A 24,168-nucleotide genomic window follows, 5' to 3' on the forward strand; every position below is an offset into this window, starting at 1 on the left:
CTATTACTGCCTATTCTATTGTCATTTCCATAATATTTTCGTCTACAAGGACTTACATCCCTTCTCTTCATTATCTCTACTTCTTTCCTTTCCAGGTAAATTCTCTTTGCACTTATAACAAAGATGAGCAATGAAATGCATCAAGCACCATGTAGGAGTTCAAAGGACAGCTGTCACTGTTAACCCTGTATGAAAATTCACAATGATATTGACCTTCGATTGTTTAGCACAGAACCTCCCTAGTCTACATTTACTTATATTTTCATGTGGTAACGTATATTGTATCAAAACAACTGCCTCTAGCGATATTATTAATCACATTGTGGGTAGAGTCTAATAATTCGATGAATTTCGAGAAGCATACTAATATAAACAATTATTAGTGAATCTTGAATAAATTGATATTTCGTGTAACACATACCTAAATAATAGAAAATAGCACAGCCTTATTGACACGTATAGAGTACACCCTGTGTGCTTGTGTTCGAGTTTGTGTGTGTGTGTGTGTGTGTGTGTGTGTGTGTGTGTGTGTGTGTGTGTGTGTGTGTGTGTGTGTGTGTGTATGTATGTGTGTGTGTGTGTGTGTGTGTGTGTGTGTGTGTGTGTGTGTATGTATGTGTGTGTGTGTGTGTGTGTGTGTGTGTGTGTGTGTGTGTGTGTGTGTGTGTGTGTGTGTTAATTTACATCAGCAAAAAAATCAGCAACACAACAGCGTCACTCAAACAGCCGAAATCAAAACAGTACCTTCCAAGCAGCCTACTTTTAAGAGTATCAACAATACAGCCGATCAAAATATGATCTGCAACACAGCCTGCATCAGCACATTATCTGTAGCAGTAATTATCATCGCAGTACCAGTGCCATCACAACAGTGTTACGACTACGGCTCCTTCCCGCTGCCTGACAAAGTTTTGTGGAAAGCGTATAAGGCCAATAAAGTGGGGTCCTTGAGCGAGACGTTCGTTCGTAGCGTGCGTTAACAGAATCTCGTGGATTTATAAGGAGACAGGAGTCGTGGAGCACCATCACACGGGACACAGCACAACACTGGTCGACATGAAGACACTTGTGAGTCACAGTTTAACCCACGGAATGCAGTGCTTAATTTCTACAACATGCAGATGAATTTCCTCATCTTAGGTGCGATTTCTGTCGTGCAGGTGTTACTGAAAGCTATATCTAACATCTCCATAAATCCCAACTAAGCTAAATAAAGTTATTTGGATGCAGCAGTAATAAAATACAGAATCCATCATTCAAGTGACGAGGATGACAGTATCTTGAAGATCATGAGTTTGTTGTTAGCTTTGGGTATTCATGGTATGAATATTAACAGTAAAATCAGAAGGGTTGCCTTTGTTTGCATTACGCGATATAAAGCAAGGTTGTATTTTGATTCATGTAATACAAAATAATGATTTTCTAATTGTAACACAACTGAAGGAAATCAAGGGGATAGGTATACTGATCTCTCGTCTGTTCATTTACTTAGTGATTTGTTTCATTTATATTTTGAACCACATGTATTAACCAATTGCTTGTCATCGTTATTGTCTAATTAGTGCTTAGTTAACTACACTGTCTCTCCTCAGACTGTCGCTGCCCTGGCGGCCCTCTGCCTGGTGGCCGTGAGTGCCGAGCCAGAGCCAGAGCCTGGCTTCCTCCGTGGCGGCCATAGAGGTATTGGCTTCCACAGAGGAGGCTTTGGTGGAGGCTACGGAGGTTATGGTGGCTACGGACGTAAGAGGAGGAGCGCCGAGCCCGAACCCGAACCCGAGCCCGAACCAGGATACAGAAGGAGCTTCCTGTCCATCGGTGGTGGATACGGCGGCTATGGAGGTTATGGTGGCTACGGACGCTGGAAGAGAAGCGCCGAGCCCGAACCTGAGCCCGAGCCTGGCTTCAGAAGGAGGCTCGTTTCCTTCGGTGGTGGATACGGAGGTTACGGAGGCTATGGTGGCTACGGACGCTGGAAGAGGAGTGCCGAGCCCGAACCCGAACCCGAGCCTGGCTTCCTGTCCTACGGCGGGTACGGTATTGGGTACGGTGGTGGGTATGGTGGCGGATACGGTGGACATGGACGCTGGAAGAGGAGTGCTGAACCCGAGCCTGAGCCTGGCTTTCTTCGTGGCTATGGAGGCCACCGTTTCGGAGGCTTTGGTGGGTACGGAGGCTACGGCTATGGCTACCATGGGTGAGCTCTTGTCCAGTCGTTCGTCACCGATGCGTCATAAACTATAAACGTCGATGTATGGAAACAAAAATAAATACTCCCGAAATGTTATGGAATGCCTATGATTGCTTCCTAAAAACATATATTTATCATAACTATGCAAACATGACAGGCGACTCTGAAGTCAGGACAAACTCGAATATTTGACTTCTAACAGACTTTGGATTATTAATTTTCCCAGATGTTTCCTGGACGGTTTTTATATATGTTATATTTTAACTGATTTAGCTCGTGGTTGAATATGAAAACATATAAAAACACAAATTTCTGAAGTATGGCCGAAGTATATTTTGTTCCACAGACTGGGAATAACGTATATTTTCCGTAATACATTAAAAGGAACATTGTGGTTGTTCTCTGATGATTTGAAAACGAAAACCGTGGTTGAAAAATGAAAATTGTCACTTGTAGCATGAGTCCTACGGTAGCTACTACCTGCAAAACGTAAGTTTACCGTGGGACTATTAGTAACTGCGATAAATGTGTGTGTGTGTGTGTGTGTGTGTGTGTGTGTGTGTGTGTGTGTGTGTGTGTGTGTGTGTGTGTGTGTGTGTGTGTGTGTGTGTGTGTGTGTGTGTGTGTGTGTGTGTGTGTGTGTGTGTGTGTGTGTGTGTGTTTTGCGAGGAAGAAGGAACCAAAGGCCATGAGCCCGCAGTAACAGTTCCCTCCAAGAGAAAAACAAAATACAAGAGAGAGCCAAATTCAAGATCCGATCATTTTGAGATGCCTGGACACACTGCGTTTGAAAGACTGGAGATCATAGGCAGCAGGAAATACAGACAGAGGGAGACAGTTCCAGAGCTGACCTGTTGGATAAATGAAAGACTGGGAGTAACAGTTAACTCTTGCATTAGAGAGTTGGACAGAAAAGGGATGAGAGTTTGCTGCCAGACGGGTGCTACGCGCCCGTCGTAGAGGTGGAGGAATGCAAGCAGACAGTTCAGAGGAGCAGTGACCATTAAAGTTGCGATAGAAAAGAGATAAAGATGCAACAGTGCGGCGAAGAGACAGAGGTTGAAGGGAGTCAGTAAGAGGAGGAGAGTTAACGAGACGAAAAGCCTTTGACTCCACCCTATTGAGAAGAGCTGTATGTTGGGAGCCTCCCCACACATGAGAGTTGTACTCCACACAGGGGCTGATAAAACCCCTGTATAGAGTCAACAATTGTGCAGGGGTAAAGAAAGAACGGAGTCGGCTTAGCACACCCAATCTCTTGGAAGCAGATTTTACAAGAGATGTAATATGATCTTTCCAAGATAAGTCCCGAGTAAATGAAACCCCAAGCATGTTCAAGGATGATGCAAGATTAAGCTGAATATTATTAAACATTGGTGGGTATACCTGTGGAAGATTTTGTCGGGTTGATAGGTGTAAGAACTGAGTCTTAGATGTATTAAAACAACCATATTATTTTTACCCTAGTCAGAGATACGAGCCAAGTCAGACATTAGGTGTGCCATAGCCTCATCCCTTGTTTGCTGAAGTAACTGTTGAGATGGGAGTTGCGGGAACCGAATGGAAAGGTGAAGGGTGGAGTCATCAGCGTTTGAGTGGATAGGGTTAGATGTACAGCTTAGATGATCATTGATGAATAAAAGGAAGAGAGTTGGTGATAGGACAGAGCCCTGAGGAACACCACTGTTGATAGAGCTAGGAGAAGAACGATGGCCGTCTACAACAGCGGCTATAGAACGACCAGAAAGGAAGTTAGCGATGAAGGCACAGATAGAAGGATAGAAACCGTAAGAGGGCAGTTTGGAAATTAAAGATTTATGCCAGACTCGATCGAAAGCCTTTGAGATGTCAAGTGCAATGGGAAAGCTTTCGCCAAAGTCCCGAAAGGAGGATGACCAGGGATCTGAAAGGTAGGTGAGAAGATCGCCAGTGGAGCGTCCCTGACGGAACCCGTACTGACGATCGGAAAGAAGATTGTGATAGGAAAGATGCCTTAAAACTTTTCTATTGAGAATTGACTCAAAAACTTTTGAAATACAGGACGTTAAAGCAATTGGACGATAGTTGGAGGGTTGGGAGTGGTCACCGTTCTTTGGGACTGGCTGAATGAGAGCAAACTTCCAGCAAGAAGGAAAGGTACAAGTGTGTATGTGTGTGTGTGTGTGTGTGTGTGTGTGTGTGTGTGTGTGTGTGTGTGTGTGTGTGTGTGTGTGTGTGCGTTGTAAATAATATGTGTTTTAAATAACATTTAGAGTTTAATTCGAGTTGTCAGTGGATCTCGTGTTCAGTGACCGATAATTGATGCCAAGCCTCTATATGTTCTCTTGGGTTGATATTTATGTATATGTGAATATGTGTTTATCTTTGTATGTATGTGTGTATGTGTATGTATGTGCGTGTACATATATATGTATATGTATGTATATGTATCTGTATGTGTATTTGTATGTGTGTATGTAAATATGAATTTTTTTTTTTTTTTTGCTTTGGAATATGTTTTACTAACTCAGTATTTTGACTGTGTACTCCAGTTTCATCTACTGCCTTTAAAAAAGTTATTTGTTATAAGAAAGTGTAAAGTTTTGTCCTTTCATTCAGTGTCGAGAGGTCGAGTTGTTACATAATATCCTATTTCTATTTTATTATGTAAATGGAAGCTGTGGTCAAAAACTATCTATTTATCTATCTGTGTGTGTGTGTGTGTGTGTGTGTGTGTGTGTGTGTGTGTGTGTGTGTGTGTGTGTGTGTGTGTGTGTGTGTGTGTGTGTTAATTTACATCAGCAAAAAAATCAGCAACACAATAGTATCACTAAGACACCCGAAATTAAAACAGTATCTTCCACGCAGCCTAAATTTAACAGTATCAACAATACAACCGATCAAAATATCATCTGCAACACAGCCTGCATCAGCACATTAACTGTAGCAGTAATTATCATCGCAGTTCCAGTGTCATCACAACAATGTTGCCACCACGGCTCCTTCCCCCTGCCTGACAAAGTTTGTGGAAAGTGTACAGGGCCAAAAAAGTGGGGTCCTTGAGCGAGACGTTCGTTCGTAGCGTGCGTTAACAGCGTCTTGTGGATATATAAGGAGACAGGAGGCGTGGAGCACCATCACACAGGACACAGCACAACACTGGTCGACATGAAGACCCTGGTGAGTCACATTTTAACCCACGGAATGCAGTGCTTAATTTCTACAACCTGTAGATGAATTTCCTCATCTTAGGTGGGATTTCTATCGTGCAGGTGTTACTGAAAGCTATATCTAATGCTTGCATAAGTCCCAACTAAGCTAAACTAGTCTGGATGCAGCAGTAATAAAATACAATATCCATCATTCATGTGACGAGAGTGACAGTGTCTTGAACGGGATCATGAGTTTGTAATTAACTGTTGCCATTCATGGTACAAAATTAAATAGTAATATCAGAAGTGTTATCTTTGTTTTCTTTACGCTATATAAAGCAAGGATGTTATTTGGATCATGTGAGACAACGAATTATCTCATTTCACGGAAAGTGAGAGACATGAAGAGGAAAGTAATATTGATCTCCCGTCTGTTAATTTATTTAGTTATTTGTTTCATTTATATATTTGAATCACAGATATTAACATTGCCTGTCATCGTTATTATTTAATTGGTGCATAGTTACATACACTGTCTCCTTTTAGACTGTCGTCGCCCTGGCTGCCCTCTGCCTTGTGGCCGTGAGTGCCGAGCCGGAGCCAGAGCCTGGTTTCCTCCATGGCGGCCATAGAGGTATTGGATTCCACAGAGGAGGCTTTCGTGGAGGCTACGGAGGCTATGGTGGTTACGGACGCTATAAGAGGAGTGCCGAGCCCGAACCCGAACCCGAGCCCGGCTTCCTGTCCTACGGCGGCTATGGTGGCAGATACGGGGTCGGGTACGGTGGCGGATACGGTGGATATGGACGCTGGAAGAGGAGTGCTGAACCCGAGCCTGAGCCTGGCTTTCTTCGTGGCTATGGAGGCCACCGTTTCGGAGGCTTTGGTGGCTACGGAGGCTACGGCTATGGCTACCATGGGTGAGCTCTTGTCCAGTCGTCCGTCACCGATGGGTCTTAAACTATAAACGTCGATGTATACAAACAAAAATAAATACTCTCGAAATGTTATGGAATGCGTATGATTACTTCCTAAAAACATATATTTATCATAACTATGCAAAAGTGATTGGCGACTCTGAAGTCAGGACAAATTCGAATATTTGACTTCTAACAGACTGTGCATTATTAATTTTCTCAGATGTTTCCTGGACGGTTTTTATAGATGTTATATTTTCAACTGATTAAGCTCGTGGCTGAATATGAAAACATATAACAACACAAAATTCTGAAGTATGGCCGAAGTATATTTTGTTTCATAGACTGGGAATAACGTATATTTTCCGTAATACATTAAAAGGAACATTGTCGTTGTTCTCTTATGATTTGAAAATGGAAACCGTGGTTGAAAAATGAAAATTATTACTTGTAGCACGAGTCCTACGGTAGCTACTACCTGCCTGTAAGGCTAAAACGTAAATTTACCGTGGGACTATGAGTAACTGCGATAAATGTGTGTGTGTGTGTGTGTGTGTGTGTGTGTGTGTGTGTGTGTGTGTGTGTTGTAAATTATGTTTGTTTTAAATAACATTTAGAGTTTAATTCGAGTTGTCAGTGGATCTGCTGTTCAGTGACCGATAATTGATTTCGAGCCTGTATTTGTTCTCTTAGGTTGATATTTATGTATATGTCTTCATCTTTGTATGTATGTGTGTATGTGTATGTATGTGTGTGTACATATATGTGTACTGGTATATGTACATGTATATCTATGTGTATATGCATATGTGTATGTATGTATGTTTGTATGTGTGTATGTATTTATGGATATATTTTTTGCTTTGGAATATTTTTTACTACCTCAATATTTTGACTGTGTACTGAAGTTCCATCTACTGCCCTTAAAAAAGTTATTTGTTATAAGAAAGTGTATTTGGTGGACTGCAGATGTGTAAGAAGTTTTGTCGTTTCATTCACTGTCGAGAAGTCCAGAGATTTTACATAATATCCTATTTGTGTTTTGTTATATAAATGTTAGCTGTGGTCAAAAACTATCTATCTGTGTGTGTGTGTGTGTGTGTGTGAAAACAACTTACATATGCCTGTATGCATTAAGTAATACACTTACGTACATATTTTTGCAAAGTTGTGCGAGAACGTAAAGAATGCTTTACCCACGGGATTATGAATAAGGTGGCGTGGCCTAATTAGGGATACGTGTATAAAGGACCCGCAAAAATTATAATTAGTTTATGGTAAGACTTTCTTATTATTTGAAATATATTTCATCATTATCTATATTAATGTGCCTATGTATAGCTGATGATAGTGTTAATCATGTCAGACGTTATGGGTTGCAGATGTTGTTTCTTATCCATAATGTGGGTTGGTCGAAGTTAGAAGTAACAAAGCCTCGAGTCTAGTCAAGGAAAAAATGGCACTGGACCTATTCTCCGACGTGTCCCACACATATATATATTAACATCATTTGGGTTATACAAGAGTCTAATTTACCATTGGAAACCTCTGCCTGTTAAAGACTAAATAGTTTACAAGATAATGAAGTTAGTGCAGTTTTTCAAATACATTCTTTTAAACTGTTACTTGCTATGAAAAACTGACTTGATTTAAGTAAGACTAGCATTGTCAAAATGAAAAAAACGAAACACGTTTAATTTCAGAGAGAGAGAGAGAGAGAGAGAGAGAGAGAGAGTAACTTATATAAACAGGTTTCGATTTATGTAGCATGTAAGCTAACACGTAAAACAGCCTTCTATAACTGCCTATTCTAATATCATTTCCATAATATTTTCTTTTACAAGGACTTATATCCCTTCTCTTCATTATCTCTACTTCTTTCCTTTCCAGGTAAATTCTCTTTGCACTTATAAAAAAGATGAGCAATGAAATGCATCAAGCACCATGTAGGAGATCAAAGGACAGCTGTCACTGTTAACCCTGTATGAAAATTCACAATGATATTGACCATCGATTGTTTAGCAGAGAACCTCCCTATTCTACATTTACTTATATTTTCATGTGGTAACGTATATTGTATCAAAACAACTGCCTCTCGCGATATTATTAATCACATTGTGGATAGAGTCTAATAATTCGATGAATTTCCAGAAGCATACTAATATAAACAATTATTAGTGAATCTTGAATAAATTCATATTTCGTGTAACACATACCTGAATAATAGAAAATAGCAGAGCCTTATTGACACGAATAGAGTACACCCTGTGTGTGTGTGTGTGTGTGTGTGTGTGTGTGTGTGTGTGTGTGTGTGTGTGTGTGTGTGTGTGTGTGTGTGTGTGTGTGTGTGTGTGTGTGTGTGTGTGTGTGTGTGTGTGTGTGTGTGTGTGTGTGTGTGTGTGTGTGTGTGTGTGTGTGTGTGTGTGTTAATTTATATCAGCAAAAAAATCAGCAAGACAACAGTATCACTAAAAAAGCCGAAATCAAAACAGTACCTTCCACGCAGCCTACTTTTAAGAGTATTAACAATACAGCCGATCAAAATATGATCTGCAACACAGCCTACAGCAGCACATTAACTGTAGCAATAATTATCATCGCAGTACCAGTGCCATCACAACAATGTTACCACTACGGCTCCTTCCCGCTGCCTGACAAAGTTTTGTGGGAAGCGTATAGGGCCAATAAAGTGGGGTCCTTGAGCGAGACGTTCGTTCGTAGCGTGCGTTAACAGAGTCTCGTGGATATATAAGGAGACAGGAGTCGTGGAGCACCATCACACGGGACACAGCACAACACTGGTCGACATGAAGACCCTGGTGAGTCACAGTTTAACACACGGAATGCAGTTCTTAATTTCTACAACATGCAGATGAATTTCCTCATCTTAGGTGCGATTTCTGTCGTGCAGGTGTTACTGAAAGCTATATCTAACGTCTCCATAAATCCCAACTAAGCTAAATAAAGTCGTCTGGATGCAGCAGTAATAAAATACAGAATCCATCATTCAAGTGACGAGGGTGACAGTATCTTGAAGGAGATCATGAGTTTGTTGTTAACTGTGGGTATTCATGGTATGAAAATTAACAGTAACATCAGAAGGGTTGTCTTTGTTTCCCTTACGCGATATAAAGCAAGGTTGTATTTTGATTTATGTAATACAAAATAATGATCTTCTAATTGTAACACAACTGAAGGAAATCAAGAGGATAGGTATACTGATCTCTCGTCTGTTCATTTACTTAGTGATTTGTTTCATGAATATTTTGAACCTCACGTATTAACCAATTGCCTGTTATCGTTATTGTCCAATTAGTGCATAGTTAACTACACTGTCTCTCCTCAGACTGTCGCTGCCCTGGCGGCCCTCTGCCTGGTGGCCGTGAGTGCCGAGCCAGAGCCAGAGCCTGGCTTCCTCCGTGGCGGCCACAGAGGTATTGGCTTCCACAGAGGAGGCTTTCGTGGAGGCTACGGAGGCTATGGTGGCTACGGACGCAAGAGGAGGAGCGCCGAGCCCGATCCTGAGCCCAAGCCCGAGCCAGGATACAGAAGGAGCTTCCTGTCAATCGGTGGTGGATACGGCGGCTATGGAGGTTATGGTGGCTACGGACGCTGGAAGAGAAGCGCCGAGGCCGAACCTGAGCCCGAGCCTGGCTTCAGAAGGAGGCTCGTTTCCTTCGGTGGTGGATACGGAGGTTACGGAGGCTATGGTGGCTACGGACGCTATAAGAGGAGTGCCGAGCCCGAACCCGAACCCGAGCCTGGCTTCCTGTCCTACGGCGGGTACGGTATTGGGTACGGTGGTGGGTATGGTGGCGGATACGGTGGATATGGACGCTGGAAGAGGAGTGCTGAACCCGAGCCTGAGCCTGGCTTTCTTCGTGGCTATGGAGGCCACCATTTCGGAGGTTTTGGTGGCTACGGAGGCTACGGCTATGGCTACCATGGGTGAGCTCTTGTCCAGTCGTCCGTCACCGATGGGTCATAAACTATAAACGTCGATTTATACAAACAAAAATAAATACTCTCGAAATGTTATGGAATGCCTATGATTACTTCCTAAAAACATATATTTATCATAAGTGTATGCAAACGTTACTGACGACTATGAAGTTAGGACAAAATCGAATATTTGACTTCAAACAGACTTTGCATTATTAATTTTCCCACATGTTTCCTGGAGTTTTCTATAGATGTTATATTTCAACTTAACAAACTCGTGGCTGAATATGAAAAAATATGACAACACAAATTTCTGAATACGGCCGAAGAATATTTTGTTTCATATACTGGGAATAATGTAAATTTTCCGTAATATATTAAAAGGAACATTGTGGTTGTTCTCTGATGTTTTGAAAACGAAACCCGTGGCTAAAAAATGAAAATTGTTACCTGTAGCATGAGTCCTACGGTAGCTACTACCTGCCTGTAAAGCTAAAACGTAATTTTACGATGGGACTATGAGTAACTGCGATAAATGTGTGTGTGTGTGTGTGTGTGTGTGTGTGTGTGTGTGTGTGTGTGTGTGTGTGTGTATGTTATAAATAATGTGTGTTTTAAATAACATGTAGAGTTTAATTCGAGTTGTCAGTGGATCTGATGTTCAGTGACCGATAATTGATGCTAAGCCTGTATTTGTTCTCTTGGGTTGATATTTATGTACAGTATATGTGTATATGTGTGTATGTTTGTATGCATGTGTGTATGTGTGTGGACATATATATGTATATGTATATGTATCTGTATGTGTGCAGTATATGTATATGTGTATGTATGTATGTTTATGTGTGTATGTATTTATGTATATATTATTTGCTTTCGAAAATGTTTTACTAACTTAATATTTTGACTCTGTACTCCAGTTTCTTCTACTGCCCTTAAAAAAGATATTTGTTATAAGATAGTGTATTTGGTGGACTACTGATGTGTAACAAGTTTTGTCCTTTCATTCAGTGTCGAGAAGTCCAGAGTTGATACATAATATCCTATTTATATTTCGTTATATAAATTTAACCTGTGGTCAGAAAATATCTATCTATTTATATGTGTGTGTGTGTGTGTGTGTGTGTGTGTGTGTGTGTGTGTGTGTGTGTGTGTGTGTGTGTGTGTGTGTGTGAAAACAGCTTACATATGCCTGCATGCATTAAGTAATACACTTACGTACATATTTTTGCAAAGTTGTGCGAGAACGTAAAAAATGGTTTACCCACGGGATTATGAATAAGGTGACCTATTAGCGACACATATATAAAGGACCGGCAAAAATTATCATTAGTTTATGGTAAAACTTTCTTATTATTTCAAATACACTTCATCATTATCTCCATTAATGTGCCTATGTATATCTGATGTTAGTGTTAATCACGTCAGACGTTATAGGTTGCAGATGTTTCTTATCCATAATGTGGGTTGGTTCAAGTTAAAAGTAACAGAACCTCGAGTCTAGTGAAGGCAAAAATGACACTGGACTTATTCTCCGACGTGTCCCAAACATATATATATTAACATCATTTGGGTTATACAAGAGTCTAATTTACCATTGGAAACCTCTGCCTGTTACATACTAAATAGTTTAAAGGATAAAGAAGTTAGTGCAGTTTTTCAAATATATTCTTTTAAACTGTTACTTGCTATGAAAAACTGACTTGATTTAAGTAAGACTATCACTGTCAAAATGAAAAAAAACGAAACATGTTTAGTTTCAGAGAGAGAGAGAGAGAGAGAGAGAGAGAGAGAGAGAGAGAGAGAGAGAGAGAATAACTTATATAAACAGGTTTCAATTTATGTAGCATGTAAGCTAACAGGTAATACAGAGTTCTATAACTACTTATTCTAATATCATTTCCATAATATTTTCTTCTACAAGGACTGATATGCCTTCTCTTCATTATCTCTACTTCTTTCGTTTCCCGGTAAATTCTCTTTGCACTTGTAACCAAGATGAGCAATGAAATACGTCAAGTACCATGGAGGAGATCAAGGGACAGCTGTCACTGTTAACCTTGTATGAAAATTCACAATGATATTCACCTTCGATTGTTTAGTATAGAACCACCCTATTCTACATTTATTTATATTTTCATATGGTAACGTATATTGTATCCAAGGAACTGCCTCTCGCGATATTATTAATCACACTTTGAATATAATCTAATAATTCGATGAATTTCGAGAAGCAGTATAATATAAACAATTACTGGCGAATCTTGAAAAAATTCATATTTCGTTTAACACATTCCTGAATAACAGAAAATAGCACAGCCATATCGAGAAGTATAGAGTACACCCAGTGTGTGTGTGTGTGTGTGTGTGTGTGTGTGTGTGTGTGTGTGTGTATCACTAAGACACCCGAAATCAAACAGTATCTTCAACGCAGGATAAATTTAACAGTATCAACAATACAATCGATCAAAATATCATCTGCAACACAGGCTGCAAAAGAACATTAACTGTACCTATAAATATCATCTCAGTTCCAGTACCATCACAACAATGTTGCCACTACGGCTCCTTCCCGCTGCCTGACAGTTTTGTGGAAAGCGTACAGGGCCAAAAAAGTGGGGTCCTTGAGCGAGACGTTCGTCAGTAGCGTGCGTTAACAGCGTCTCGTGGATATATAAGCAGACAGGAGGCGTGGAGCACCATCACACGGGACACAGCACAACACTGGTCGACATGAAGACCCTGGTGAGTCACATTTTAACCCACGGAATGCAGTGCTTAATTTCTACAACATGCAGATGAATTTCCTCATCTTAGGTGGGATTTCTATCGTGCAGGTGTTAAGGAAAGCTATATCTAATGCTTCCATAAATCCCAACTAAGCTAAACTAGTCTGGACGCAGTAGTAATAAAATACAATATCCATCATTCATGTGACGAGGGTGACAGGGCCTTGAAGGAGATCATGAGTTTGTTATTAACTGTGGCTATTCATGGTACGAGATTTAACAGTAATATCAGAAGTGTTGCCTTTGTTTTCTTTACGCTATATAAAGCAAGGATGTAATTTGGATCATGTGAGACAACGAATTATCTCATTTCACGAAAAGTGAGAGAAATGACGAGGAAAGTTATATTGATCTCTCGTCTGTTCATTTATTTAGGTATTTGTTTCATTCATATTTTGAATCACAGATATTAACATTGCCTGTCATCGTTATTATTTAATTGGTGCATAGTTACATACACCGCCTCCTCTTAGACTGTCGTTGCCCTGGCGGCCCTCTGCCTTGTGGCCGTGAGTGGCGAGCCGGAGCCGGGGCCTGGCTTCCTCCATGGCGGCCATAGAGGTATTGGATTCCACAGAGGAGGCTTTCGTGGAGGCTACGGAGGCTATGGTGGCTACCGACGCTATAAGAGGAGTGCCGAGCCTGAACCCGAACCCGAGCCTGGCTTCCTGTCCTACGGCGGCTATGGTGGCAGATACGGGGTTGGGTATGGTGGCGGATACGGTGGATATGGACGCTGGAAGAGAAGTGCTGAACCCGACCCTGAGCCTGGCTTTCTTCGTGACTATGGAGGCCACCGTTTAGGAGGTTTTGGTGGCTATAGAGGCTACGGCTATGGCTACCATGGGTGAGCTCTTGTCCAGTCGTCCGTCACCGATGGGTCAGAAACTAGAAGCGTCGATGTATACAATCATAAATAAATACTCTCGAAATGTTATGGAATGCCTATGATTACTTCCTAAAAACATATATTTATCATAACTGTATGCAAAAGTGACTGGAGACTATGAAGTTAGGATAAAGTCGAAAATTTGTCTTGTAACAGACTTTGCATTATTAATTTACCCAGATGTTTCCTGGGCTGCTTCTATAGATCTTACATTTTCAATTGAATAAGCTCGAGGGTGAATAAGACAAAATATAAAAAACACAAATTTCTGAAGTTTGGCCGAAGTATATTTTGTTTCGTAGACTGGGTTCAACGTATATTTTTCGTAATACATTGAAAGGAACATTGTGATTGTTCTCTGATGTATTGGAAACGCATACCGTGGCTGATAAATGAAAAGTGTTACCTGTAGTATGAGTCCTAAGGCAGCTACTACCTGCCTGTAAAGCTAAAACGTAAGTTTACCATAGGACTATGAGTAACTGCGTTTAATGTGTGTGTGTGTGTGTGTGTGTGTGTGTGTGTTGTACTGTAAATAATTTCTGTAGTAAATATCATTTAAAGTTTAATTCTAGTTGACAGTGGATCTGCTGTTCAGTGACCGATAATTGATGCCAAGCCTATATTTGTTCTCTTCGGCTGATATTTATGTATATGTGTGTATGTGTGAATGTTTGTATATATGCGTGTATGTGTATGTATGTCTGTGTGTATATGTACATGTGTATGTATGTATATGTATGTGTATAGTTATGTGTGTACGTATGTTTCTGTACGTGTATATGTGTGTCTATATGTATGTATATAAATCTTTTTGCCTTGGAATATTTTTTATTAACTCAATATTTTGACTGTGTACTCCAGTTTATAATACTGCTCTTAAAAAAAGTTATTTGTTGTTATAAGAAAATATATTTGCTGGACTACAGCTGTGTAAGAAGTTTTGTCGTTTCACTCAGTGTCGAAAGGTCCAGAGCTGTTACATAATATCATATTAGTATTTTATTTTATAATTGTAAGCTGTGGTCAATAAACTATATATCTATCTATATATGTGTGTGTGTGTGTGTGTGTGTGTGTGTGTGTGTGTGTGTGTGTGTGTGTGTTGTAAAAAATGTGTGTTGTAAATAACATCAAGACTTTAATTCGAGTTGTCAGTGGATCTGGTGTTCAATGACCGATAATTGATACCAAGCCTCTATCTGTTCTCTTGGGTTGATATTTATGTATATGTGAATATGTGTTTATCTTTGTATGTATGTGTGTATGTGTATGTATGTCCGTGTACATATATATGTTTATGTATGTATATGTATCTGTATGTGTATTTGTATGTGTGTATGTAGTATGATTTTTTTTTTTTTTTTTGCTTTGGAATATGTTTTACTAACTCAGTATTTTGACTGTGTACTCCAGTTTCATCTACTGCCTTTAAAAAAGTTATTTGTTATAAGAAAGTGTAAAGTTTTGTCCTTTCATTCAGTGTCGAGAGGTCTAGAGTTGTTACATAATATCCTATTTCTAATTTATTATGTAAATGTAAGCTGTGGTCAAAAACTATCTATTTATCTATCTGTGTGTGTGTGTGTGTGTGTGTGTGTGTGTGTGTGTGTGTGTGTGTGTGTGTGTGTGTGTGTGTGTGTGTGTGTGTGTGGTTGTGAATTTACATCAGGAAAAAAATCAGCAACACAGTAGTATCACTAAAACACCCGAAATCAAAACAGTATCTTCCACGCAGCCTAAATTTAACAGTATCAACAACACAACCGATCAAAATATCATCTGCAACAAAGCCTGCATCAGCACATTAACTGTAGCAGTAATTATCATCGCAGTTCCAGTGCCATCACAACAATGTTGCCACCACGGCTCCTTCCCGCTGCCTGACAAAATTTTGTGGAAAGTGTATAGGGCCAAAAAAGTGGGGTCCTGGAGCGATACGTTCGTTCGTAGCGTGCGTTAACAGCGTCTCGTGGATATATAATGAGACAGGAGGCGTGGAGCAACATCACACCGGACACATCACAACACTGGTCGACATGAAGACCCTGGTGAGTCACATTTTAACCCACGGAATGCAGGGTTTAATTTCTACAACCTGTAGATGAATTTCCTCATCTTAGGTGGGATTTCTATCGTGCAGGTGTTACTGAAAGCTATATCTAATGCTTCCATAAGTCCAAACTAAGCTAAACTAGTCTGGATGCAGCAGTAATAAAATACAATATCCATCATTCATGTGACGAGGGTGACAGTGTCTTGAAGGAGATCATGAGTTTGTTATTAACTGTGGCGATTCATGGTACGAAATTTAACAGTAATATCAGAAGTGTTGCCTTTGTTTTCTTGACGCTATATAAAGCAAGGATGTAATTTGGATCATGTGAGACAACGAATTATCTCATTTCACGGAAAGTGAGGGAAATGACGAGGAAAGTTATACTGATCTCTCGTCTGTTCATTTATTTAGTTATTTGTTTCATTTATATTTTGAATCACAGATATTAACATTGCCTGTCATCGTTATTATTTAATTGGTGCATAGTTACATACACTGTCTCCTCTCAGACTGTCGTTGCCCTGGCGGCCCTCTGCCTTGTGGCCGTGAGTGCCGAGTCGGAGCCAGAGCCTGGCTTCCTCCATGGCGGCCATAGAGGTATTGGATTCCACAGAGGAGGCTTTCGTGGAGGCTACGGAGGTTATGGTGGCTACGGACGCTGAAAGAGGAGTGCCGAGCCCGAACCCGAACCCGAGCCTGGCTTCCTGTCCTACGGCGGCTATGGTGGCAGATACGGGGTCTGATACGGTGGCGGATACGGTGGATATGGACGCTGGAAGAGGAGTGCTGAACCCGAGCCTGAGCCTGGCTTTCTTCGTGGCTATGGAGGCCACCGTTTAGGAGGTTTTTGGTGGCTATGGAGGCTACGGCTATGGTTACCATGGGTGAGCTCTTGTCCAGTCGTCCGTCACCGATGAGTCATAAACTAGAAACGTCGATGTACAGAAACAAAAATAAATACTCTCGAAATGTTATGGAATGCCTATGATTACTTCCTAAAAACATATATTTATCATAAGTATTGAAAAGTGATTGGCGACTCTAAAGTCAGGACAAAATAGAATATTTGGCTTCTAACAGGCTTTGCATTATTAATTTTCCCATATGTTTCCTGGACGGTTTTTATTGATGTTGTATTTTCAAATGAATTAGCTCGTGGCTGAATATGAAAACATATAACAACACAAATTTCTGAAGTATGGCCGATGTATATTTTGTTTCATAGACTGGGAATAACGTATATTTTCCGTAGTACATTAAAAGGAACATTGTGGCTGTTCTCTGATGTTTTGAAAACGCAAACCGTGGTTGAAAAATGAAAATTGTTACCTGTAGCATGAGTCCTACGGTAGCTACTACCTGCCTGTAAAGCTAAAACGTAAGTTTACCATGGGACTATGAGTCACTGCGATAAATGTGTGTATGTGTGTGTGTGTGTGTGTGTGTGTGTGTGTGTGTGTGTGTGTGTGTGTGTGTGTGTGTTCTAAATGATATGTGTTTTAAATAACATTTATAGTTTAATTCGAGTTGTCATTGGATCAGCTGTTCATTGAATGATAATTGATGCTAACCCTGTATTTGCTCTCTTGGGTTGATATTTATGTATATGTTTGTATGTATGTGTTTGTATGTGTGTGCACAAATATGTGTACCGGTATATGTATATGTATATTTATGTGTATATGTATATGTGTATGTATGTGTGTTTGTATGTGTGTATGTATTTATGTATATGTTTTTTGCTTAGGAATTTGTTTTCCTAACTCAAGATTTTGACTCTATACTCCAATTTCATCTACTGATCTTAAAAAAGTTATTTGTTAGAAGAAAGTGTATTTGGTGGACTACAGATGTGTAAGAAGTTTTGTCGTTTCATTAAGTGTCGAGAAGTCCAGAGTTGTTACATAATATCCTATTTGTGTTTTGTTATATAATTGGAAGCTGTGGTCAAAAACTATCTATCTATCTATCTATCTATCTATCTATCTATCTATATATATATATATATATATATATATATATATATATATATATATATATATATATATATATATATATATATATGTGTGTGTGTGTGTGTGTGTGTGTGTGTGTGTGTGTGAAAACAACTTACATATGCCTGTATGCATTAAGTAATACACTTACGTACATATTATTGCAAAGTTGTGCGACAACGTAAATAATGCTTTACCCACGGGATTATGAATTAGGTGGTCTAATTAGCGATACATGTATAAAGGACTGGATGAAATTATGATAAGTTTATGGTAAGACTTTCTTATTATTTCAAATACATTTCATCATTATCTCCATTAATGTGCCTATGTATAACTGATGATAGTGTTAATCATGTCAGACGTTATGGGTTGCAGATGTTTCTTATCCATAATGTGGGTTGGTCCAAGTTAGAAGTTAGAGAGCATCGAGTCTAGTCAAGGAAAAAATGGCACTGGACCTATTCTCCGACGTGTCCCACACATATATATATTAACATCATTTGGGTTATACAAGAGTCTAATTTACCATTGGAATCCTCTGCCTGTTAAAGACTAAATGGTTTACAAGATAATGAAGTTAGTACAGTTTTTCAAATACATTCTTTTAAACTGTTACTTGCGAGGAAATACTGACTTAATTTAAGTAAGACTAGCACTGTCAAAATCAAAAAAAACGAAACATGTTTAATTTCAGAGAGAGAGAGAGAGAGAGAGAGAGAGAGTAACTTATATAAATAGGTTTCGATTTATTGAGCATGTAAGCTAACACGTAAAACAACCTTCTATAACTGCCTATTCTAATATCATTTCCATAATATTTTCTTCTACAAGGACTTATATCCCTTCTCTTCATTATCTCTACTTTTTTCCTTTCCAGGTAAATTCTCTTTGCACTTATAACCAAGATGAGCAATGAAATGCATCAAGCACCATGTAGGAGATCAAAGGACAACTGTCACTGTTAACCCTGTATGAAAATTCACAATGATATTGACCATCGATTGTTTAGCAGAGAACCTCCCTATTCTACATTTACTTATATTTTCATGTGGTAACGTATATTGTATCAAAATAACTGCCTCTCGCGATATTATTAATCACATTATGGATAGAGTCTAATAATTCGATGAATTTCGAGAAGCATACTAATATAAACAATTATTAGTGAATCTTGAATAAATTCATATTTCGTGTAACACATACCTGAATAACAGAAAATAGCACAGCCTTATTGACACGAATAGAGTACACCCTGTGTGTGTGTGTGTGTGTGTGTGTGTGTGTGTGTGTGTGTGTGTGTGTGTATGTATGTGTGTTTGTGTGTGTTAATTTATATCAGCAAAAAAATCAGCAAGACAACAGTATCACTAAAACAGCCGAAATCAAAACAGTACCTTCCACGCAGCCTACTTTTAAGGGTATCAACAATACAGCCGATCAAAATATGATCTGCAACACAGCCTCCATCAGCACATTAACTGTAGCAATAATTATCATCACAGTACCAGTGCCATCACAACAATGTTACCACTACAGCTCCTTCCCGCTGCCTGACAAAGTTTTGTGGGAAGCGTATAAGGGCCAATAAAGTGGGGTCCTTGAGCGAGACGTTCGTTCGTAGCGTGCGTTAACAGAGTCTCGTGGATATATAAGGAGACAGGAGTCGTGGAGCACCATCACACGGGACACAGCACAACACTGGTCGACATGAAGACCCTGGTGAGTCACAGTTTAACCCACGGAATGCAGTTCTTAATTTCTACAACATGCAGATGAATTTCCTCATCTTAGGTGCGATTTCTGTCGTGCAGGTGTTACTAAAAGCTATATCTAACGTCTCCATAAATCCCAACTAAGCTTAATAAAGTCGTCTGGATGCAGCAGTAATAAAATACAGAATCCATCACTCAAGTGACGAGGATGACAGTATCTTGAAGGAGATCATGAGTTTGTTGTTAACTGTAGGTATTCATGGTATGAAAATTAACAGTAACATCAGAAGGGTTGTCTTTGTTTCCATTACGCGATATAAAGCAAGGTTGTATTTTGATTCATGTAATACAAAATAATGATCTTCTAATTGTAACACAACTGAAGGAAATCAAGAGGATAGGTATACTGATCTCTCGTCTGTTCATTTACTTAGTGATTTGTTTCATGAATATTTTGAACCTCACGTATTAACCAATTGCCTGTTATCGTTATTGTCCAATTAGTGCATAGTTAACTACACTGTCTCTCCTCAGACTGTCGCTGCCCTGGCGGCCCTCTGCCTGGTGGCCGTGAGTGCCGAGCCAGAGCCAGAGCCAGAGCCTGGCTTCCTCCATGGCGGCCACAGAGGTATTGGCTTCCACAGAGGAGGCTTTCGTGGAGGCTACGGAGGCTATGGTGGCTACGGACGCAAGAGGAGGAGCGCCGAGCCCGATCCTGAGCCCGAGCCCGAGCCAGGATACAGAAGGAGCTTCCTGTCAATCGGTGGTGGATACGGCGGCTATGGAGGTTATGGTGGCTACGGACGCTGGAAGAGAAGCGCCGAGCCCGAACCTGAGCCCGAGCCTGGCTTCAGAAGGAGGCTCGTCTCATTCGGTGGTGGATACGGAGGTTACGGAGGCTATGGTGGCTACGGACGCTATAAGAGGAGTGCCGAGCCCGAACCCGAACCCGAGCCCGGCTTCCTGTCCTACGGCGGGTACGGTATTGGGTACGGTGGTGGGTATGGTGGCGGCTACGGTGGATATGGACGCTGGAAGAGGAGTGCTGAACCCGAGCCTGAGCCTGGCTTTCTTCGTGGCTATGGAGGCCACCGTTTCGGAAGTTTTGGTGGCTACGGAGGCTACGGCTATGGCTACCATGGGTGAGCTCTTGTCCAGTCGTCCATCACCGATGGGTCATAAACTAGAAACGTCGATTTATACAAACAAAAATAAATACTCTCGAAATGTTATGGAATGCCTATGATTACTTCCTAAAAACATATATTTATCATAACTGTATGCAAACGTGACTGACGACTATGAAGTCAGGACAAAATCGAATATTTGACTTCAAACAGACTTTGCATTATTAATTTTTCCAGATGTTTCCTGGAGTTTTCTATAGATGTTATATTTCAACTTAACAAACTCGTGGCTGAATATGAAAAAATATAACAACACAAATTTCTGAATACGGCCGAAGCATATTTTGTTTCATATACTGGGAACAATGTAAATTTTCCGTAATACATTAAAAGGAACATTGTGGTTGTTCTCTGATGTTTTGAAAACGAAACCCGTGGCTAAAAAATGAAAATTGTTACCTGTAGCATGAGTCCTACGGTGGCTACTACCTGCCTGTAAAGCTAAAACGTAAGTTTACGATGGGACTATGAGTAACTGCGATAAATGTGTGTGTGTGTGTGTGTGTGTGTGTGTGTGTGTGTGTGTGTGTGTGTGTGTGTGTGTGTGTGTTGTAAATAATGTGTGTTTTAATTAACATGTAGAGTTTAATTCGAGTTGTCAGTGGATCTGATGTTCAGTGACCGATAATTGATGCCAAGCCTGTATTTGTTCTCTTGGGTTGATATTTATGTACAATATATGTGTATATGTGTGTATGTTTGTATGCATGTGTGTATGTGTGTGGACATATATATGTATATGTATGTGTACAGTATATGTATATGTGTATGTATGTGTGTTTATGTGTGTATGTATTTATGTATATATTATTTGCTTTGGAAAATGTTTTACTAACTTAATATTTTGACTCTGTACTCCAGTTTCATCTACTGCACTTAAAAAAGATATTTGTTATAAGATAGTGTATTTGGTGGACTACTGATGTGTAACAAGTTTTGTCCTTTCATTCAGTGTCGAGAAGTCCAGAGTTGATACATAATATCCTATTTATATTTCGTTATATAAATTTAACCTGTGGTCAGAAAATATCTATCTATCTATCTATCTATCTATCTATCTATCTATATATATATATATATATATATATATATATGTGTGTGTGTGTGTGTGTGTGTGTGTGTGTGTGTGTGTGAAAACAAGTTACACATGCCTGCATGCATTAAGTAATACACTTACGTACATATTTTTGCAAAGTTGTGCGAGAACGTAAAAAATGCTTTACCCACGGGATTATGAATAAGGTGGCCTATTAGCGACACATATATAAAGGACCGGCAAAAATTATCATTAGTTTATGGTAAGACTTTCTTATTATTTCAAATACATTTCATCATTATCTCCATTAATGTGCCTATGTATATCTGATGTTAGTGTTAATCACGTCAGACGTTATGGGTTGCAGATGTTTCTTATCCATAATGTGGGTTGGTTCAAGTTAAAAGTAACAGAACCTCGAGTCTAGTGAAGGCAAAAAGGACACTGGACTTATTCTCCGACGTGTCCCAAACATATATATATTAATATCATTTGGGTTATACAAGAGTCTAATTTACCATTGGAAACCTCTGCCTGTTACAGACTAAATAGTTTATAAGATAAAGAAGTTAGTGCAGTTTTTCAAATATATTCTTTTAAACTGTTACTTGCTATGAAAAACTGACTTGATTTAAGTAAGACTATCACTGTCAAAATGAAAAAAAACGAAACATGTTTAGTTTCAGAGAGAGAGAGAGAGAGAGAGAGAGAGAATAACTTATATAAACAGGTTTCAATTTATGTAGCATGTAATCTAACAGGTAATACAGAGTTCTATAACTGCTTATTCTAATATCATTTCCATAATATTTTCTTCCACAAGGACTGATATGTCTTCTCTTCATTATCTCTACTTCTTTCGTTTCCCGGTAAATTCTCTTTGCACTTGTAACCAAGATGAGCAATGAAATGCGTCAAGCACCATGTAGGAGATCAAGGGACAGCTGTCACTGTTAACCCTGTATGAAAATTCACAATGATATTCACCTTCGATTGTTTAGTATAGAACCACCCTATTCTACATTTATTTATATTTTTATGTGGTAAAGTATATTGTATCCAAGCAACTGTCTCTCGCGATATTATTAATTACACTTTGAATATAATCTAATAATTCGATGAATTTCGAGAAGCAGTATAATATAAACAATTACTGGTGAATCTTGAATAAATTCATATTTCGTTTAACACATACCTGAATAACAGAAAATAGCACAGCCATATCGAGAAGTATAGAGTACACCCTGTGTGTGTGTGTGTGTGTGTGTGTGTGTGTGTGTGTGTGTGTGTGTGTGTGTGTGTGTGTAACACTAAGACACCCGAAATCAAAACAATATCTTCCACGCAGCCTAAATTTAACAGTATCAACAACACAACCGATCAAAATATCATCTGCAACACAGCCTGCAAAAGAACATTAACTGTAGCAATAATTATCATCGCAGTTCCAGTGCCATCACAACAATGTTGCCACTACGGTTCATTTCCTCTGCCTGACAAAGTTTTGTGGAAAGCGTACAGGGCCAAAAAAGTGGGGTCCTTGAGAGAGACTTTCGTTCGTATCGTGCGTTAACAGCGTCTCGTGGATATATAAGAAGACAGGAGGCGTGGAGCACCATCACACCGGACACATCACAACACTGGTCGACATGAAGACCCTGGTGAGTCACATTTTAACCCACGGAATGCAGTGCATAATTTCTACAACATGCAGATGAATTTCCTCATCTTAGGTGGGATTTCTATCGTGCAGGTGTTACTGAAAGCTATATCTAATGCTTCCATAAATCCCAACTAAGCTAAACTAGTCTGCATGGAGCAGTAATAAAATACAATATCCATCATTCATGTGACGAGGGTGATAGGGCCTTGAAGGAGATCATGAGTTTGTTATTAACTGTGGCGATTCATGGTACGAAATTTAACAGTAATATCAGAAGTGTTGCCTTTGTTTTCTTTACGCTATATAAAGCAAGGATGTAATTTGGATCATGTGAGACAACGAATTATCTCATTTCACGAAAAGTGAGAGAAATGACGAGGAAAGTTATATTGATCTCTCGTCTGTTCATTTATTTAGTTATTTGTTTCATTTATATTTTGAATCACAGATATTAACATTGCCTGTCATCGTTATTATTTAATTCGTGCATAGTTACATACACTGTCTCCTCTCAGACTGTCGTTGCCTGGCGGCCCTCTGCCTTGTTGCTGTGAGTGGCGAGCCGGAGCCAGAGCCTGGCTTCCTCCATGGCGGCCATAGAGGTATTGGATTCCACAGAGGAGGCTTTCGTGGAGGCTACGGAGTCTATGGTGGCTAT

The 24,168-nt window shown here is 39.7% G+C and overlaps 4 protein-coding genes across 4 annotated transcripts; all 4 read left to right on the forward strand.

The window, feature by feature from the left end:
• Positions 1-1,056: 1,056 nt before the first annotated feature.
• LOC145414223 (uncharacterized) lies at positions 1,057-2,198 on the forward strand. Its single transcript, XM_080283801.1, has 2 exons — positions 1,057-1,068; positions 1,593-2,198. Exons 1-2 carry the CDS (start codon positions 1,057-1,059, stop codon positions 2,196-2,198), a joined length of 618 nt encoding a protein of 205 aa, XP_080139927.1.
• Positions 2,199-5,335: 3,137 nt separating this feature from the next.
• LOC145414224 (uncharacterized) lies at positions 5,336-6,243 on the forward strand. Its single transcript, XM_080283802.1, has 2 exons — positions 5,336-5,347; positions 5,866-6,243. Exons 1-2 carry the CDS (start codon positions 5,336-5,338, stop codon positions 6,241-6,243), a joined length of 390 nt encoding a protein of 129 aa, XP_080139928.1.
• A 2,800-nt stretch (positions 6,244-9,043) lies between these two features.
• Positions 9,044-10,188, forward strand: LOC145414225 (uncharacterized). The gene is made up of 2 exons (XM_080283803.1): positions 9,044-9,055; positions 9,583-10,188. The coding sequence occupies exons 1-2, from the start codon at positions 9,044-9,046 to the stop codon at positions 10,186-10,188; spliced, it is 618 nt and encodes a 205-aa protein (XP_080139929.1).
• A 9,431-nt stretch (positions 10,189-19,619) lies between these two features.
• On the forward strand, positions 19,620-20,770 carry LOC145413979 (uncharacterized). The gene is made up of 2 exons (XM_080283552.1): positions 19,620-19,631; positions 20,159-20,770. Exons 1-2 carry the CDS (start codon positions 19,620-19,622, stop codon positions 20,768-20,770), a joined length of 624 nt encoding a protein of 207 aa, XP_080139678.1.
• Positions 20,771-24,168: the final 3,398 nt, after the last annotated feature.

Source organism: Coenobita brevimanus, chromosome 98 (assembly GCF_032717465.1).
Source record: "Coenobita brevimanus isolate Jiangsu-jjx chromosome 98, ASM3271746v2, whole genome shotgun sequence".
Taxonomy (NCBI): Eukaryota; Metazoa; Arthropoda; class Malacostraca; order Decapoda; family Coenobitidae; genus Coenobita; species Coenobita brevimanus.